The sequence below is a fragment of the Chanodichthys erythropterus genome, chromosome 21 (genome assembly GCF_024489055.1).
Source record: "Chanodichthys erythropterus isolate Z2021 chromosome 21, ASM2448905v1, whole genome shotgun sequence".
Taxonomy (NCBI): domain Eukaryota; kingdom Metazoa; phylum Chordata; class Actinopteri; order Cypriniformes; family Xenocyprididae; genus Chanodichthys; species Chanodichthys erythropterus.
In genome coordinates, this window is record NC_090241.1 from 7,082,536 (window position 1) to 7,101,286 (window position 18,751).

Below are 18,751 nucleotides of genomic sequence, written 5' to 3' on the forward strand. Positions count from 1 at the left end.
GTGGTCTAGTATATTGTTAACATGGCACAAAGTGGTCTTGCGTCACTGTTACGCTGTGCTCTGCTGATGGCACAAAAACTGACAGTCTGATAGCCATCAGTGTCCCCAGACATCCAGCCAGACATAATAAATGGGGTCAGGTATGAGGGCTGAATCACTGCAATGACACACATCAAAAGGGGAGCTGTAACTATAACTCAGACACCAAACCTCATCAGCTCTTTGAGTTATGAGAGACTCCTGTCAGCATTTATTTACCTAACTGCATCAGAAACCAGCTAGGATCTCGGAAATAATATCTCAATAATGTCCATCATAAACCAGCAGGATGGTGTAATGTTGCAAATTAAGCAAAATGAGTAATGTTTTAGTTCTTATTATTTTTAGATTTTTTTTTTTTTTTTTTTTTGTTATTTTTAGTAAAGAAAATGTTTTTAAGGCTTTAGTTTTAGGCCGATCAAATTTAATATCCTCCTCCAGTAGGGGGTAGTATATTAATGTCTTGGGTAGACAGGAGAAATGCAGAGAGCAAGAAACCTCCCTAATATGATTGGTGGCCACTCTGGTATAAAATGTACGTCATTTCCTATTCCCGCCCTCTTTTCGCCGTGAGGTGCAGAACTCCATACGGCGTTGTCTCGTGGTGAGCAGAAAATGTATTATTTTGACGACTTTTAAACGTCTATTTGAGTCAGATTTTTTTGAATAAAGGTTATAATTGTAAATACTCATCAGATGTTATGTTAAACGTTAAGTTTGCGCTACTTCCCTTAAAATATGAAGGCCTTAAACGCGACGTGTGATCTCGCGCAAGGAAGCGCGTGTACGACTACAGTCAGTGTAGTGCGCGCGCGGTGGTCAATCGTGAGATTTAATTAACACTCGTGTATTTTGATAGACATTATGTTTCTACTTAGTTTTTATAGTCTATTTTAGGTAGTTGTTGGATTAAGTTATACATTTCCTCAATGAACTGGCGCGAGTAACGTTGTGTAGCATCTCATGTGCTAATAATGCAAGATCTAAGTTATCTTCAATCTGTAAACATCACGCACACTGTTAAAACCTGACACTGATGTCGGTGTTTGGGTGTCGGAAGTGTGCTAAAGTAATTCAGCTGGGTTTTCGCTAACACCATGAGGGCTGATGCGCCCTATGACTGGGGTTTGATAGTGGCCAGAGCTACATTCATCCAAATTCATGTTAGAAAATGTTCCACTTATCAACTTCTCGACTAACTCTGTATGTTGGTGTATTTTCTTCCAGCTCTCCCACTAAACTCGTTACACAGGGAAAGTGGTCACGATGTCCGGAGGTCTGGATGTCCTTCAAATGAAGGAGGAGGATGTGCTGAAGTTCCTGGCCGCAGGAACCCATCTGGGAGGTACCAACCTGGACTTCCAGATGGAGCACTACGTCTACAAAAGAAAGAGTGACGGTAAGAAGCGAAAGAAGACTAGAATATGCCTTAGAAATGCCTTGCAGGTGTTTTATCAATGTTTAACTATAACTTAGTTGATATAAGCAATGTTACGTTTCCTCATTGAGTTGGCATTGAACATGTGTAGCATCTCAGGTGATAATGATGAAAGATTGGTGTTGAATCTGTAAACAACACGCACACTGTTAAAGCCTGGCACTGATGTCGGTGTTTGGGTGTCGGAAGTGTGCTAAAGTGATTCAGCTGGGTTTTCGCTAACACCATGAGGGCTGATGCGCCCTATGACTGGGGTTTGATAGTGGCCAGAGCTACATTCATCCAAATTAGTAGTGTAATAACATTTAAACTACAACTGTATTAATATAGTAGTGCTTAAATAGTTAAAAAAATTATAAAATTATCAAAATAAAACAAGATTAAATTATTTAAAGGTGCAATATGTAATTGTTTTTGCAGTAAATTATCCAAAAACCACTAGGCCAGTGTTATATTTTGTTCACTTGAGTACTTAAAATATCCCAAATGTTTCCGACTATTTGTAAATCATGACAAAATTGCAATTTTAACCAAGCCTCAGGAACATGTGAGGAGTCGCCTGTCAATTGCGTCATACCCGCGTTACCCTCAGTTTTCGGTTATTTTGTAGAAACCATGGAAACACCAAAGACACTTTAATATATTACAAGTTTTAATAGACAAGGGAACAACTTGTTTTGATATATTTATAGACTGAAAACTAATTGTTATATAGCTCAACAAGTTTAGTCTTTTTTTTTTTTTTTCCTCGTTTTAAAATTAACTGCATGCCATTTGTCAACACAAGCCATCCAGCATTTAATATATTCTAAAATCGATCTATCTTACTGCAGTGTCTCAAACAAGTCTCACAGCAGTCACCGAACAAACGCACAGTAACATTATAACATGATTTTTAACACGCTCACATATTAGATATTACATATTTTTAACACAAATGTATCTAATATGATAAACAGAGCTGTTACCTCATACTCATGACCGGAATAGCAGTGGCGGTGACTGTAATAAAAGTCCTGCTGCTCATGAGGCGTGTGTTGCGCAATCGCTCCAGCGGCCTCGTTCAGCTCCCACAACACTCGGTCCTGCTCTGCTTCACGCTACAGTAATGTTAATAATCAAATCCATGAACATGATTTGTTCCCGAGTCCAATCCATATTCTTTTGCCCCATCCGTTGAGACGAAGACCACATGTCCCGAGATACCGCTCTCAAACTTGGCGTCATCAAACTACACCTTTGTTTTGAATAGGCCTCTAGCGGACAGAATTATTACGTACTGCACCTTTAACTCCATTTGACCATTAACTGACAGATTGTGGTTATGTAAACCATGAATCTGTTAAAATATGGAAGATTAACTTGTTCTCAGGGGGTACTTCAAGAAGATTTTTTTTTTTTCAAAAGTGTTCAGGTGATAGTTTTGATACACTTGACCAGTGATATTTTAATAACAGACCATAACTGATCTGACTTTTGCATTTCTGCAGGCGTGTACATCATCAACCTTAAAAAGACCTGGGAGAAACTGCTGTTGGCTGCTCGTGCTATCGTTGCCATTGAGAATCCAGCCGATGTGTGCGTTATCTCCTCCAGAAACACTGGTCAGGTAATTGTCAAACTCAGCGACTAGATGACGTCAGCATGTTTAAAAATAAAACGCTTTTTAGACTGGCACACTATTAAAACCTGGCACTGTTGTTGGTGTTTGGGTGTCGGAAGTGTGCTAGAGTGACTTGGCCGGGGTTTCGCTAACACCATGAGGGCTTTGCTCCATGACTGGGGTTTGATAGTGACCTGAGCCACAATGTTTTTACTGGATGTTTTCTTTGAGAACATGACTGTTGGGGTGATTTCAGTGATGTTGATTGTCACTGCTCTTTCCTGTCAGAGGGCTGTGCTCAAGTTCGCCTCTGCCACTGGCGCGACCACTTTCGCTGGTCGTTTCACACCCGGAACCTTCACCAATCAGATTCAGGCTGCTTTCAGGGAGCCCCGCCTCCTGATCGTGACAGATCCTCGCGCTGACCACCAGCCGCTGACTGAAGCCTCTTACGTCAACATCCCAACCATTGCCCTCTGCAACACAGACTCCCCTCTGAGATACGTCGACATTGCCATCCCATGCAACAACAAGGTATGAATGAGAAACCCAACTGTTAATGCATGCAATGTTTGTTCTGTGGGAAGTTCAAACAGCAGAGCATGGCGCCAGGGAAATCGAACCCATCGGTTTTCTAAATGCATATTATATACAGTAGTCAACATTTGAAGTGGATCAAAGAAAAAGGTTTTAGGACAACTTTGATGAAAGATATTGATCCACTTCAAATGTTGACTTCTGTATCTTATTGTGAACAATTCATCAGGGTTTGATTCTCAGGCAAAGCAAGAACTGGAAAAAGTTTACTCTGAAAGCAATGCAGTTTGCTTTGGATAAAAGCATCTGCCAAGTGTACAAATGTTATAGTTTTAAATGTGTTGTGTTTTAGGGTCCCCACTCTGTGGGTTTGATGTGGTGGATGTTGGCCAGAGAGGTGCTGAGGATGAGGGGCACCATCTCCAGAGAGCACCCATGGGAGGTCATGCCTGATCTGTACTTCTACAGAGATCCTGAAGAGGTATGTGGAATTTTGTATAGTCAGATGTAAAGTTTGTTTACTGTAAAGCAATTGTCCTGAACTAAACATTTTTTTATACAAAGTATATATTTTACAAAATAATTTGAACTCTAAATTTGCTTAAATCTAAGCCATATGTTGAATATTCAAATTTGAAGTTGAGCTTTAAAAAAGGTTTAAAGTTGTTTGCCATGGTAAAAAAATCTGATTTCAGAACTTTTCACAGGATCAATTGTTTAAACTTTAATTTGATTACTAAAATATTTGGGGCACTAAAAAGGGACACTGACAGGTAATGTGCTAATGTCATAAGATGACAAACTTTATCAGTACAAGCTTTAAATGGCTTATTTTGTAAGATGGTCCAAGAAAAAACGAGTACATTGAGGATCTTTTATGAGTTATGAGTTGTGTATATAGTGTATTGTGTATATAGTATGTATATAACTAGTTTTTCCTAAGTTCAATTTTATCAAATGTTTAGTGTATTTGTCAAATGTTGAATCTGTCTGTCATGTAATAGTCTGTGAAACCGATATTGCAAATTTAAATATCCAACAAACATTCAGAATCCGTTCTGGTGTAGCTTTATAGCATCACTTGTTTATTCAGAATGGGCTTATGTGTGACTGATTTTTCTCCACCCCTAGATTGAGAAGGAAGAGCAGGCTGCTGCTGAGAAGGCTGTTGGTAAGGAGGAGTTCCAGGGTGAATGGACCGCTCCTGTTCCCGACTTCAACCAGCCTGAGGTTGCTGACTGGTCTGAAGGTGTTCAGGTTCCATCTGTTCCCATCCAGCAGTTCCCAGCTGGCATAGAGGGTAAGCTGCCTTTTATACTAATTTCCCCAAAAATTATAGTTAATTGAACAGTTTTGGGTGAACACAAGTTTCAAGCAATTATATTTGAACTAAATGTAACTTGATGATGCTATGAGAAATTACTGTGAACTAATAATCAACTTTTCTGAACTTCAGCTCCTGCCAAAGCTGCACCTGCTGAGGTGTTTGCAGGTAAGCAATGTTTTCCCTCTTTTTGAGATCAAATTGACATAATAGAATAGACTACACAATGCATAATTTTGAAGTCTGTAACATTTTGGGTAACTTTGAATTTTTCTTTCTCCAACAGAGGACTGGAGTGCTCAGCCTGCCACTGAGGATTGGTCTGCTGCCCCCACCGCTCAGGCCGGAGACTGGGGCGGCACTGCTGCTGACTGGTCTTAAGTGAAGCGTTAACCTGGTGTTATGCTTGTGAATCAATAAATTTGATTGTTTAAAATCTTGCTTCTGATGCATTTATTTGAACAAGTAATTAAGGCTTAACAGCATAGTGATTTTTTTTTTTTTTTTTTTTTTTTTGACTACCAGGTCCACCTTTCCTGCATCTACATCTGTAATTATAAAAATCAGACATTATGGATGTAGATGGATATGCTTTAAGTCTTGTGAAATGTGGGCCTGGTTAGAGCTAAAGCAGGATTAGGCCTTAGTTTAATTATGACATTTAAGTAGCTTTTATAAACGCACCCTATGAAGAAAGAAAAAAAAAAAAAATTACTGGTTTGTATTGAGACAACGATGGCACTGACATATTTTAAGTGATGGTTTAATGAAGGGATGATGTCAGCTGAGCAGTATTATATAATAAACCATAACAGGGTACAGACACTTCAGTGACAGGTTGCATTGGATAGCAGTCATTCAATATTTGACCACTGAAATCACTAAGTCAGTTGTAATTTGGTTTTCTTCTGAGCCATTCAATAATACAAGTGAAATACTTGGATTAGATTTATCACAATATGGATGATAGTGTGATAAATCTAATCCAAGTATTTCACTTGTATTGTTTGTTGTGAAGCTTTATTTGATTGCAAATGGTGGTACCAATTCACATATAGGCCTGGTTTCACAGACTGGGATTAGGATTAGTTTCATTAGGATATTTAAATGGCTTTTATAAACGGGTGTATTACTGGGGCCATATTCACAAAACATCTTGAGGCTAAAAGTAGCTCCTAACTTGCCGATTTAGGAGAAACTTAAAAATAATGGGCGTGTCAGTCCTAATTTTAGGAGTCCTAAATTTCACAAAGCATTTTAGCGCTAAAACTAGCTCCTAAATCTGTGAAACGTTAGGAGTAGTCAAGAGGACTCCTAAGTCACTAAGACCAAATCACAAACAGTCCTAATCCACCCAAAGACACTGTACACCATTGAGGCAATAACGATAGAGCCTTAGGTGCTCAACTTTTTCTTCATAAATACAATGCATTTTGATTTATAGATTTGAATCTATGATATGGCAAAAAAAATCTTTAACAAATAAATATTATCTGATTACCTGTGACAATGGTTTTCATGAATTCACACTTACAAATAAAAAATGCACATGAAAATATATATATATATATATTTATATATAAAGGTGTGCTGTCCAAGGGGATCAAGGGCTCCGAGCTTGAAATTTAGCCCAAGAGTTCTCCCCCGTATCCCCACCCGAGAGTGAGGGACGAGGTGGCTGAGGGATGCAGAAAACTCATCTGTGTATATATTCCTCCTCTCGAGTTACCGTTTGAATGTGTTCCTCCCAAACTTTGTTTATAAAACAAAGTTTGGGAGCTTGCATTTTGCATTCTCTTGAGATGCAGACATCCATGAGGCAGTCCACAATTAACTGTAAATATTAGTTTAATAAGTGACACTTAGCCTACATTTTAAAACATTATTTGAATAGGGCAACATTTTTATTAAAACATATTTATTTGAATAGGGCAACATTTTTATTAAAACATATTTATTTGAATAGGGCAACATTTGTATTTTAAAACCTTTATTTTAATGTGGAAACATGACACCTCATTCTACAATATTTCTATGATTAAATTGCTGACTCCTCCCCATCAGCCAATCACTGTGTGTATACTCCATAGCAACGAGGTCAGCCCCGCCCTTACTCTTAGCTTAAGACTTCAGTCTATTCCTTAGTAAAAAGTTGGTCTCAGCAGCTTTGTGAATATGTTTTAAGAGAAAACTCTTAGTGGTAAGATAAAATGTTTTGTGAATACAGCCCCTGGTGTATATCTTAAGACAAAACATCCTTGGGCAAAATATAGGTAACAAACCTTTCAAACTCCTCAAACTTCGAGTTGAACAATTTAGCACTTGTATTCCAAATTTGTTTGCATATCAGTCCAGCTGTGGTCAGTTCATAAAGCAGAAATGAGGGAGCAGAATGAAATTTAAACATAATTGTCTTATGAACTGAAACATCTGATTCAGATTTGCTCGTTTTGCCTTTTGGGACATACTGCGGGTCTGTTTACCAATCAAATGGTCGTATTGTTTGAGGTATAACGAAAACATTCCACCCCAGATGGGACTCGAACCCACAATCCCTGGCTTAGGAGGCCAGTGCCTTATCCATTAGGCCACTGGGGCTTTTATGTTTGCAGTGTGACAACATAGTATATTTATAAATGATAATAATAATAATAATAATAATAATAATAATAATAATAAAAACTCATATTTGTATTTCTGGTTGACTCATATATTTTATTTGGCATCTCTGTGATAGTTTAATAATTTTTCGATTAAAAACAAACGGCAAAGCGCTGCATGAATCACATCACATGATGGTGGTCTTTTGTCATTGATCTAGTGAAGAGTGGGTTGCGTAGCAACAGCGTGACGCCGCGCCGCCAAACATGGCTGTCGAGATTAGCTAGGGAAAATGCACACAACTCCACGAGCAAATTTATTCATACTCGTGTTATTATATATCATTTGATTTAATTCAGGAGATAGGACCGGGTGTGTTGTTCAAAAGTGAACGCGGATCTGCTTAAGATCTTGTATGCACGCCTAAACATATTCGCTTAGCAAGTTTGCTAGCCATTAGGCTATCTGGCTAATTCACCTCACCTACAGAAAATACTGTTCCTGGATTAACGGTCATCGAAGTCAGCGTTGTTTGTAGATATAGTGATTCATTTTTTCGGCTTTATGGTGGTCAAAGTGATAGTAAAATGACTGGCTAACAGGCTAGTTTCAGGACTGTGTGTTTGGGGACAGTGAAACATCACCATGGTGAGTATCAACCAACATATATTCTCTGCTGCTTTGGGTTTGTTATTAAATTCATACAATAAAATGCAGTAAGCAAGCAAGCAAGCGTAATTGCGTTTTTTATTCAAGAACATATGCTCATTGTAAGGATACTTTAAGAATTAATTCCCTTATGAAAATTAACCATAGCTTCATTATAGTAAAACCATTTTTTGTCGTATTAATTACCATTTTTATAACCACACAAATACCATAGTTAAACTATGGTTTTTAAAGCAAAACCATGGTTAATTTGTGATTACCATGAAATAACTACAATAACCATGTATTTTTTTAATCCGTATTAAAACCATGGTTAATTTTTGTATGGGTTATTATTAAAGATTTGTTTTGCTGGTGTCTTTACTTTTTGAACTAATATATATATATATATATATATATATATATATATATATATATATATATATATATATATATATATATATATATATAATGTATCCATTCCTAGTTTTAAATATTAAAAAAACTAATCTAAATTCATTTTACAAAAGATTTCTATTTCAAATAAATGCTGTTCTTTTGCACTTTATATTCGTCAAAGATTTCTAAGAATGTGAAAAATATTAAGCAGTAAAGTTACAACTGTTTTCAACATTGATAATAGTAAGAAATGTTTCTTGAGCACCAAATCAGCATATTAGAATGATTTATGAAGGATCATGTGACACTGAAGACTAGAGTAATGGCTTTTACATTTTAATGTACAAAATTACTATCAATATAAAAACAGTTTTTTTAAGTAACTGTAATAATAGTTCATAGTTATAAATGTAGCCTGTGTGAGCATGAGATTTCTTTCAAAAAGTTTTAAAAAATCTTACCAACCCCAAACTTTTAAATTGTAGTGTATACTATATAATATTTATAGTATACTATATAATAGTATTTAGTACTATCTACAGTAAATGCAATAGATACTTAAAAAATAGTCACTTTCTGCAAAAATGAGCTGCAGTGCATGACTAATGTGCAAGGATTGTGCAAATGTTGTGTGAAATGATTAAACACGCACAAAATATGCACATGCTTAGGATAAAATAAATATATAATTTAGGTGAACTGTTTTACATCATGATAGCATCAAACTCTTGTTTGTGTTCTGAAGCTCTTGTCACGGATGAAGCCAGCAGTGGGTGGTGAGGCATCCACCGGCTCTAATGAGAAGAAAAAGAAAAATAAAACAAAAAAGATTCCAAGACTCGAGGATTATCTAAACCAAAGAGACTACCTGGGAGCTCTGACTCTATTAGAGGTACAAAAACAACCACATTAACAGATTACAACTCTATGCTATTTATATGATCTTACGAACTTTCGTACACTAAACTCTCTGTAATATCAGTTCCAGCGTAATGGCGGAGAGTCAGTGGAGCATGCAGACCTTTGGATTGGCTACTGTGCTTTTCATTTGGGGGACCATAAGAGAGCAATGGAGGTTAGTGAAAGAGATTCTGCAGAAACTGAAGGATATTGTAACCAATCTGTTTATTGGGGGATAAATCACATTTAAAGGGATAGTTCATCATTCAAAAAATGAAAATTTCATCATCATTTACTCACCCTTAAGCTGATCCAAACCTGTATAAACACAAAGGAAGATATTCTGAAGAATGTTTGTAACCAAACAGATCTCACCCCCATATGACTACCATAAGAAGAAAAAAAAAACTATGGTAGTCTATGGGGGGCAAGATCTGCTTGGTTACAAACTTCTTCTAAATATCTTCCTTTGTGTTCAGCAGAACAAATACATTCATACAGGTTTGGAACAACTTGAGGGGGAGTAAATAACAGAATTTTAATTTTTTTGGTGAACTATCCCTAAAGAGTGATGTTGGGGGACACTATTGTCATTTGAAATGGGTTGTTTGTAACATGAAATATTCTGACTTGTTACATTTATTCAGGAGTACAAGGCCCTCACTTTGAGGCCGGAATGTCCAGAGGATGTTTGGGTATATCTGGGCTGTTCTCTCTTTTTCCTGGGGCTTTATAAAGAGGCGGAGGAGGCAGCGCTAAAAGGTTTGTCTTCACAACTTTTCAAAAGTTTGGGGTCAATGAGATTTGTAAATGTTTTTCAAAGAAGTCTCTTCTTTACTTGATAAAAAAGGCAGTATAATTTGAAATAACTGCTTTCTGTTTCAATTTATTTATTTTATTTTTATGATGAATTTTCAGCATCATTACTCCAGTCTTCAGTGTCACATGATCCTTCAGAAATCATTCAAATATGTTGATTTGCTACTCATTTATAATAATTATCAATTTTAAAAACAGTTGTGTTGCTTCATATATTTCTGGAAACCATGGTACATTTTTTCAGGATTCTTTTATGAATAGAAAGAACTGCATTTATTAGAAATACATATTTTTTTGTAGCTCATCATCCAAACATTATAACATACTGTCTTTTTCAGGGCCAAAATCTCAGCTTCAGAATCGCCTACTCTTTCATTTAGCTCATAAGGTCAGTTTTTCCATAATATTTCATCCCCTACGTGACATTATTATGGTAGCGCATCTGATGATAATGGTATTATCTGCTTTGTTCGGCTCTCTGAAGTTCAATGATGAAAAGAAGCTGATGGGTTTCCATCAGAACCTGGAGGACGTGACAGAGGATCAACTGAGCTTGGCTTCCATTCACTACATGCGCTCTCATTACCAGGAGGCCATTGACATCTACAAACGCATCTTACTGCAGAACAGGTGCTTCACAACACATCTTCATCACATCAACATCTGAACTAGCATCTCTGAGAAACAATAGAATGCATTTATACTAAAATACAATCATATAAAACATGTTTTTATTATAGTCAACAGCACAACATTAACTAATGATTTGTCTCTCTCAAATTCTACAGGGACTTTCTTGCCCTGAATGTGTATGTGGCTCTGTGTTACTATAAGCTGGATTATTATGACGTGTCTCAGGAGGTGTTGGCCGTGTATCTTCAGAGTGTTCCTGACTCGACTGTCGCCCTCAACCTCAAAGCCTGCAACCACTTCAGACTCTACAATGGCAAAGCGGCTGAGGTCAGTTACACTAACATGTATACTAGTATACTAATTATTTTATGACATTAGGGGCTGAGATTGTGTAGTCAAAACCAAAGTTATTTTGATGATTATGAACTTAGCAACATTAATTTACATTCGGTAATGTGACATACGCTACCGTTCAAAGGTAAGATTTTTTAAAATGTTTTTTAAAAGAAATTTCATTTGATCAAAAATACAGTAATATTGTGAAACATTATTACAATTTCAAATAACTGTTTTCTATTTGAATAAAAATGCCATTTATTCCTGTGATGGCAAAGCTGAATTTTCAGCATCATTACGCCAGTCTTCAGTGTCACAAATGGAGCTCCTAAAGGATAAAAATATGAGATGGAGGAAAAATTATTTGACAATTATTTTGTGTTCACTCGCAAATGTTTTGCGTTCCCCTGAAAAACTTTGCGTTTGCTCGCAAACATCTCAAAAGATTTTGTGAGTTTCTCGGCGGAACGCAAAAGCATTGACTTATTATTTTTCCTCCCATCACATTTTTTTCCACCACCATGTCCCTTAAGGGGCTTCGTAGTCACATGTTCCTTCAGAAATCATTCTAATATGCTGATTTGGTTTCTAAAGAAAAATTTCAAATGTCTAAAACTGTTGTGTTGCCTACTATATTTGTGAAAACCTTGATACTTTGTTGAATAGAAAGTTCAAAAGAACAGCATTTATTTAAAAAAAAATAAAAAATTATATATATATATATATATGTGTGTATATATATAATATATATACAATTTTTTTTTTTACAATACAAAAAAGTTACTTTTTGTTATACTGGTTGAAACTCTCTTCACATCCTGATAGCAATCAATAATAGAAGTTGTCTAAATATTAAAACGTGTACATATATCTTCTGTGGAAGTAATTTACCGCCTTCTCTCATCTCGTGATGCTTTGCAGATTCTGCTGTGTGTGTTCATATGTTGCGGAGGAGGTGTGGCTTTTTGAGGGAGGGTGGGATTTTGTTTTCAAAGCTAGAAATTGCCTACCCTACCTTCCTACTGACTTCAAACCTTCAAACTGTTGTGTATTTTGTGTTGTGTATTTTTGAGTGAAACTGAATATTCAGTAGAAATAATGTAGCACTTAATTTTACCCATCCGTGATTTGGTTGGATTAAGAAATGTGAAAGGAAGTGTGGTAATATTGAAGGTGCCCTAAAACCAGTTTTTAAAAAAAGTAATATAAGTCTAAGGTGTCCCCTGAATGTGTCTGTGAAGTTTCAGCTCAAAATACCACATGATTTTTTTTAATAAATTTTTTTAACTGCCTATTTTGGGGCATCATTATCTATGCACCGATTCAGCGTGCGGCCCATTTAACTATATTACAGTGCATTTACAAAGTTCACACAGCTAATATAACTGCATGCATGCGTCGGATCATGTGAGTATAGTATTTATTTTGATGTTTACATTTGATTCTGAATGAGTTTGATAGTACTCCGTGGCTAAAGCTAACATTACACACTGTTGGAGAGATTTATAAAGAATGAAGTTGTGTTTATGAATTATACAGACTGCAAGTGTTTAAAAATGAAAATAGTGACGGCTCTTGTCTCTGTGAATACAGTAAGAAACGATGGTAACTTTAACCACATTTAACAGTACATTAGCAACATGCTAATGAAACATTTAGAAAGACAATTTACAAATATCACTAAAAATATCATGATATCATGGATCATGTCAGTTATTATCGCTCCATCTGCCATTTTTCGCTATTGTCCTTGCTTGCTTGCCTACTCTGATGATTCAGCTGTGCACAGATCCAGACGTACATATTGGGGGCGTACATATTAATAATCCCGACTGTTACGTAACAGTCGGTGTTATGTTGAGATTCGCCTGTTCTTCGGAGGTCTTTTAAACAAATGAGATTTATATAAGAAGGAGGAAACAATGGAGTTTGAGACTCAATGTATGTCTTTTCCATGTACTGAACTCTTGTTATTCAACTATGCCGAGGTAAATTAAATTTTTTATTCTAGGGCACCTTTAAGTGTAAACAATGTTAAACTGGTTTCAGGTCTTCTCATTTTAGAGGAAACTGCATGTGGTTTTAAATTCTCTGTTTAACATTTTTCTCCCTCTTGACTCTTCAGACTGAGTTGAAGAACCTGATAGATATCTCCTCCAGCTCGTTTCAGTTTGCTAAAGAGCTCATTCAGCACAATCTGGTGGTGTTTCGTGGGGGTGAGGGGGCCTTGCAGGTTTTGCCTCCTCTGATTGACGTCATATCAGAGGCTAGACTCAACCTGGTCATCTATTATCTCAGACAAGGTATGTTGATCAGGCGTGGCCTTTTGTCTTTAGCTGAATGAGACTGGCTTATCAGGTTTGTTAATAACTTTGTCATCTCACTTTAGATGACATTCAGGAGGCCTACAAACTCATTAAAGACCTTGAGCCCACCACACCCCAGGTATTTAGGCCACACTAATGATTGTTTCTCTTATTTTTTATTTTCTCTCAGTGACTAGATTAGGGGTTATAACTGATTAGAGAGTGTTTTATCTGCTGTAATCATCTTGGACATACAAGTTTGAATGGACTGACAATTATAAACAAATCAAATAATATTTTCCACCATATGCCACTATTTTCTATCATCATGTTTGGGCTAGACACTACATACATTCTCCGCTGTAATGCAATCTCATGCATAATACAGTGCAGTGATTGGATAAAAATAATTCATTTTCATGAATAATGCAGAGAAAATCTCAGAAACTAATGATGTAGACATGCATTCTCCAGCCACGGCAGCCAATCACCACTCTGAATTAACGCATATACCTCACATTTTGTGACATTGGTTTGACTATGTTTTAAGAACGAAATGGCTCAGAAAAATGTAAAATATAACCACATTCCCCTTAATAGTAAACACAATGAGTTGTTCTATTGTTGTTTTTATTGATGTGCAACCTGTAAATATGTTTTAAAAAATGTGCTTTAGCATTTCATGATCCTTTAAATACATTGTGGGTCTAATGATAGCATGTTATCCTCTGGTGTGATTCACAGGAATATATTCTGAAAGGGGTGGTGAATGCTGCTTTGGGACAAGAAATTGGATCGGTTCGTGAGGTTTATTTATATCAGTTTTGAAGATAACAGTATTTCCTCTCAAACTCCATTTCTCAGCAAAGCCTTTGTGCATGTTTCCCAAATCCATGTTCTCTTATCTTGTTATATGTTTGTGTATTTTTACAGAGGGACCATTTAAAAATTGCCCAGCAGTTTTTCCAGCTGGTTGGAGGCTCAGCCAGTGAATGCGGTAACATCATTGTTTAGGCTAACAATAACAATATTAGCGCTGGTTCAGCAGCCGGGCCCCTGTGCTGTATGGAAGGGAGTTTGTTTTCTTGGCACAAACTATGCCTGAACCTAGACTGAAAAGGTGGCTCTCAATTAGATGTCTTTTCTATTTTAGTACTAAATGTAATGTGTCCCTAACATGGTCAAAATAAAGTATTATTTTATAAATATTTTTATTAAAATTATGTGTGTCTATAATGCAGGGACGCTGTTTTAAAACAGTCTGAAAACAATTTAAAAAAATCGCCAAAATAGGTAATTTGTGTGATTCATGTAGATCTGAATAGTGCTTGAATGGTGGCACTGTTTATTTACTCATAAGCAGCAGATGTTTTGATGAAAAATAAAAAAAAAATTGGAATGAGGATCTGTGATCAACAAAATAAGGTTTCTGCCAAAATAAAAGCTCTATGGTTAAATGTTTGAAAGCAGAGAAATTACAGCCATTAATATTAGTATTGCAATTTTACTGTTGTTCTGTAAAATAAAAAATAAATAATAATAATTATTATTATTTACTTTTAATTATTTATTGTTTAATTATTATTATTATTATTATTATTATTCATTTTTAATTATTTATTTAATAAATATCTAAATATGTAGTAATAATTATCTTTTATTTTACAGCGCAACAGTAATATTACCATAATGTTTCTTTATGGGTTTCCTTTAAATTTATAAATGTATATATAATAATAATAAATTATAAAAAAAATAATAATAATAATGATAATTTATTATATTATTATTATAGATAGATAGATTGATTGATTACAGCGTAATAAAATAACTTTATTTACTCACAAAAGAGATATTTTTTTTATTTTATTTATTTTTTTATTTAATTTTACTTGTTGAATGTTATATGCCTTTTTTTGCTTATCGAACATAATTAAAAATATAAATTTTGTACATTAGAGGATGCAGTTTATTTTTTCCTGGACATGTAAAATGCATATAATGATGTATTTTCTGTCATTTTTTTTATATAAGACACAATACCGGGCAGGCAGTGTATGGCCTCTTGTTTCTTCCTGCTGAAACAGTTTGAAGATGTGCTTATATATCTCAACTCAGTCAAGGTAGTTCACATATCAGGGTGTTTGAATTGAGAGCAGAAACATTAAAACATCACCCTCAAATATTCATCTGGTTTCTTGGCAGAGTTACTTCTACAACGACGACACATTCAGCTTTAACTACGCCCAGGCCAAGGCTGCCCTGGGAAACTACAGGGAGGCTGAAGAGGTACAGAGCAACCGGGGGTTCAGTAAATATTATATGATTTAGGCACCAATTGCAAGTCTGACTAAATCTGAATTTAATGTGAACAGGTGTTCCTGGTCATCCAGAGTGAGAAGATCAAGAATGATTACGTTTACCTGAGCTGGTTGGCACGCTGCTGTAGGTTCTTCTATGTGTTTCAAAAGTTTTAGACCATTTTGTTCTGTGGCCAGCAGATTTTTCTATTCTGCTTTAGTAAAATTCTGCTTTGCCTGTAAAGAAGATGAATGGCTTTGGAAACTTCTTTAACATGGCAACTCTTTTTGATTAGTCATTTCTAGACACATCAGACCACTCACTCTCTGATGTCGTCCTCCCCCCTCTGTTGTAGACATCATGAATCAGAAGGCTCGACAGGCCTGGGAGCTTTATCTGAGGCTGGAAACCTCATCTGACCCATTCAGCCTCCTGCAGCTCATCGCAAATGACTGCTACAAGGTGCAATTTTATCATTCTGATTCTGTAAACACATTCTCATTAATATATCAGCTTAATTGTGTCACTAACATATGACTTTCTTACTTGGTTGCTAAGAAAATTGCAATAACTTAAACCAATCCGTTGCAAGTAGCTGAGGATAACCATTACCATTTGTTCATCTCACTGTCCTTCAGACACCGTCAGGTTTTGCTGTTGCTTCTACATCCCTAATTCTGCATGTTGTGTCCCCAAAAAAAGTTTTCTTCTGAAGTTTCTCTGGATTATTTATATTTATTCTCTGACCTCTTTTCAGATGGGGCAGTTCTACTATGCAGCTAAAGCGTTTGATGCTCTAGAGAGACTGGATCAAAACCCTGAGTACTGGGAGGGGAAGCGTGGAGCATGTGTTGGGATCTTCCAGCTCATACTGGCAGGCCGAGAGTCTAGGTATGAACCAATGCCATACCTGAGCAATGAAATGTTTAAATCAAGTTAAAAGCCATTGTTATTAGGTTCAGATGGTTAAACTAAATTCTTATTGGACTCTTATTAGCTCTTTACTTGATCCTGTAAAGGGTCAAGGGTTCTCATAAAGTATATATTAGTAATATAATACACATTAGGCTTTTATTGCTCATATCATATATGAGAGTATAGAGCTCAAAAAACACCTTTATTCAGAGGTCCAAACTGAGCAAAAATATGCAATTCGGTGCAGTTGCTGATATTTATATGGCCAAAAAGTAAAATTAAATTCTGATAGCTTAATGTAAATCAATGAGATTTACTTTATAACAGCAGTGCAGACTATGTACATGAAATCCATATAATTATCAGTTGTCAGCCACTATATATATCTTCCAATAATCTGTCTTAATAAAATGATATTTAAATGATTGGTTTTATAATCAAAGCTATCTAGTTTTTATTATGGGGCAAAACATAAAATGCAATGCAATACAGTGATGATTAAGAGATGAACAAATAATTGTTTCTTAAAAGCCTGATATACAGCTATGGAAAAAATTAAGAGACCACTTAACATTGATTTCTGAACTTGGAGTGGTCTCTTAATTTTTTCCATAGCTGTATTATTTGATACTCACATTTTAGAAAGAAAAAAAATTATATATATATATATATATATATATAATATATATATATATATATATATATATATATATATATATATATATATATATATATAATAAAAATATTATGTATTGAAATATTATTAACAAAATAAAGGTTTTCTTATGTTTACTTTATAAAAATCTGTAAATATTTTCACAGCAGAACCACGACCTGAAGGGGGACTTTTTATAATTACACTAAATGGCCTTTTACTTGCTAAAAAGTATGAACTATCAATCAGATGCCAGAAGGAATGTAGCAGATTGTAGGATCATATTGAAAATTTGGAGGTTTTAAAAATTTGTGTATTAAATATGATATTATAGGGTTAAAATGAACATCTGTAGCTCAGCACCATCATTAAGTGGCTGAGACTGAGTTTGTGAACTTTGCTCATGTTTTCTATGTTCATATTTTTCTTTTTATTCTGCTTTGTTTGATTTCAGAGAGACACTGAAGGAGGTTTTGCCAATGTTGAGAAGCACTGGCAACCCACAAGTTGAGTACATCATCCGCATCATGAAGAAATGGGCCAAAGACAACAGAGTGGCTCTCTGATCGCCTTTACAAATGAGCCAACACACACCAGGACTTGGTCTTGGACATTAATTCTTTTGTAAATGTTATTAAAAATATATTTTTTTGTATGGTATCCTTATGTCTGCTTGTTTGTCTGTCAACAAAATATGTGATAAGCACAACATTTCAGATGCATCTTAGAAGGAGAAAACATCTTCAACATCTTCAAGGCTTCAACAACTGCGGCCTCACTATAACATTTATTTAGTGTTTGTTACATTGTATCTTTGTTTTTATATTTTCAGTTGTCACAAAGAGAAATCTCTATATTTACAATGTGTCCATGTCAGTTATGTTTTCTGTGAGACGGACAACAATGCAACAAATAAAGTTTATATCTTTTCATATCTTTGCAACAAACGTCTGTGTTTTAATTTTGGGCATTATATTTTTTAAATTTATACCTTTGGAAGAAGTGATAGCAATGACTAACGCACTAACATTTTTTTAAAAGCAGACTTACAACCTCAGAAAAGGTGACTTTATATATATATATATATATAAGTTAACTACATTATTTAACATTAACATTGAAAAATTAAATAATTTATTCATCTTAGTTTGATTATTTAGACATCTACTTGTCAAAAGTAAAAAAAGTCATCTTAAAGTCAAAAGTTGTATCTCTTAATATTATTTAATGGACCTTTATTAACTAGCATTAACAAAGATTAATACATATTTTAACAAATGTATTGTTTATTGTTCAT

At 35.2% G+C, this 18,751-nt stretch overlaps 2 protein-coding genes and 4 non-coding genes across 6 annotated transcripts; 5 read left to right on the plus strand and 1 right to left on the minus strand.

Annotated features, from left to right (window-relative positions):
- Positions 1–567: 567 nt before the first annotated feature.
- On the plus strand, positions 568–5,377 carry rpsa (ribosomal protein SA). The gene is made up of 8 exons (XM_067373265.1): positions 568–643; positions 1,267–1,438; positions 2,968–3,086; positions 3,369–3,614; positions 3,970–4,098; positions 4,749–4,917; positions 5,074–5,109; positions 5,228–5,377. Exons 2-8 carry the CDS (start codon positions 1,306–1,308, stop codon positions 5,320–5,322), a joined length of 927 nt encoding a protein of 308 aa, XP_067229366.1. The 5' UTR covers positions 568–643; positions 1,267–1,305; the 3' UTR covers positions 5,323–5,377.
- On the plus strand, positions 1,049–1,190 carry LOC137011780 (small nucleolar RNA SNORA62/SNORA6 family). Its single transcript, XR_010893525.1, has one exon. It is a non-coding gene; the product is annotated as a small nucleolar RNA SNORA62/SNORA6 family (small nucleolar RNA).
- LOC137011778 (small nucleolar RNA SNORA62/SNORA6 family) lies at positions 1,616–1,757 on the plus strand. The gene has a single exon (XR_010893524.1). It is a non-coding gene; the product is annotated as a small nucleolar RNA SNORA62/SNORA6 family (small nucleolar RNA).
- LOC137011781 (small nucleolar RNA SNORA62/SNORA6 family) lies at positions 3,149–3,287 on the plus strand. The gene has a single exon (XR_010893526.1). It is a non-coding gene; the product is annotated as a small nucleolar RNA SNORA62/SNORA6 family (small nucleolar RNA).
- Positions 5,378–7,466: 2,089 nt separating the features above from the next.
- Positions 7,467–7,539, minus strand: trnar-ccu (transfer RNA arginine (anticodon CCU)). The gene has a single exon. It is a non-coding gene; the product is annotated as a tRNA-Arg (tRNA).
- Positions 7,540–7,799: 260 nt separating this feature from the next.
- On the plus strand, positions 7,800–18,348 carry ift56 (intraflagellar transport 56). Its single transcript, XM_067373742.1, has 17 exons — positions 7,800–8,190; positions 9,335–9,481; positions 9,572–9,664; positions 10,137–10,251; positions 10,647–10,696; positions 10,793–10,938; positions 11,097–11,268; positions 13,403–13,580; positions 13,667–13,722; positions 14,328–14,381; positions 14,517–14,580; positions 15,618–15,706; positions 15,789–15,872; positions 15,959–16,028; positions 16,240–16,346; positions 16,642–16,775; positions 17,909–18,348. Exons 1-17 carry the CDS (start codon positions 8,188–8,190, stop codon positions 18,018–18,020), a joined length of 1,674 nt encoding a protein of 557 aa, XP_067229843.1. The 5' UTR covers positions 7,800–8,187; the 3' UTR covers positions 18,021–18,348.
- The last annotated feature ends 403 nt before the right edge of the window (positions 18,349–18,751 follow it).

Bases quoted from the DNA above. Each gene is read 5' to 3' on its own strand.
- ift56 (XM_067373742.1), top strand. The intron at 9,482-9,571 runs GTACAAAAACAA...CTGTAATATCAG, and splicing joins GAGCTCTGACTCTATTAGAG to TTCCAGCGTAATGGCGGAGA. The intron at 9,665-10,136 runs GTTAGTGAAAGA...ACATTTATTCAG, and splicing joins ACCATAAGAGAGCAATGGAG to GAGTACAAGGCCCTCACTTT.
- rpsa (XM_067373265.1), top strand. From the start codon at position 1,306: ATGTCCGGAGGTCTGGATGTCCTTCAAATGAAGGAGGAGGATGTGCTG. The intron at 3,087-3,368 runs GTAATTGTCAAA...CTTTCCTGTCAG, and splicing joins CCTCCAGAAACACTGGTCAG to AGGGCTGTGCTCAAGTTCGC. The intron at 3,615-3,969 runs GTATGAATGAGA...GTTGTGTTTTAG, and splicing joins CCATCCCATGCAACAACAAG to GGTCCCCACTCTGTGGGTTT.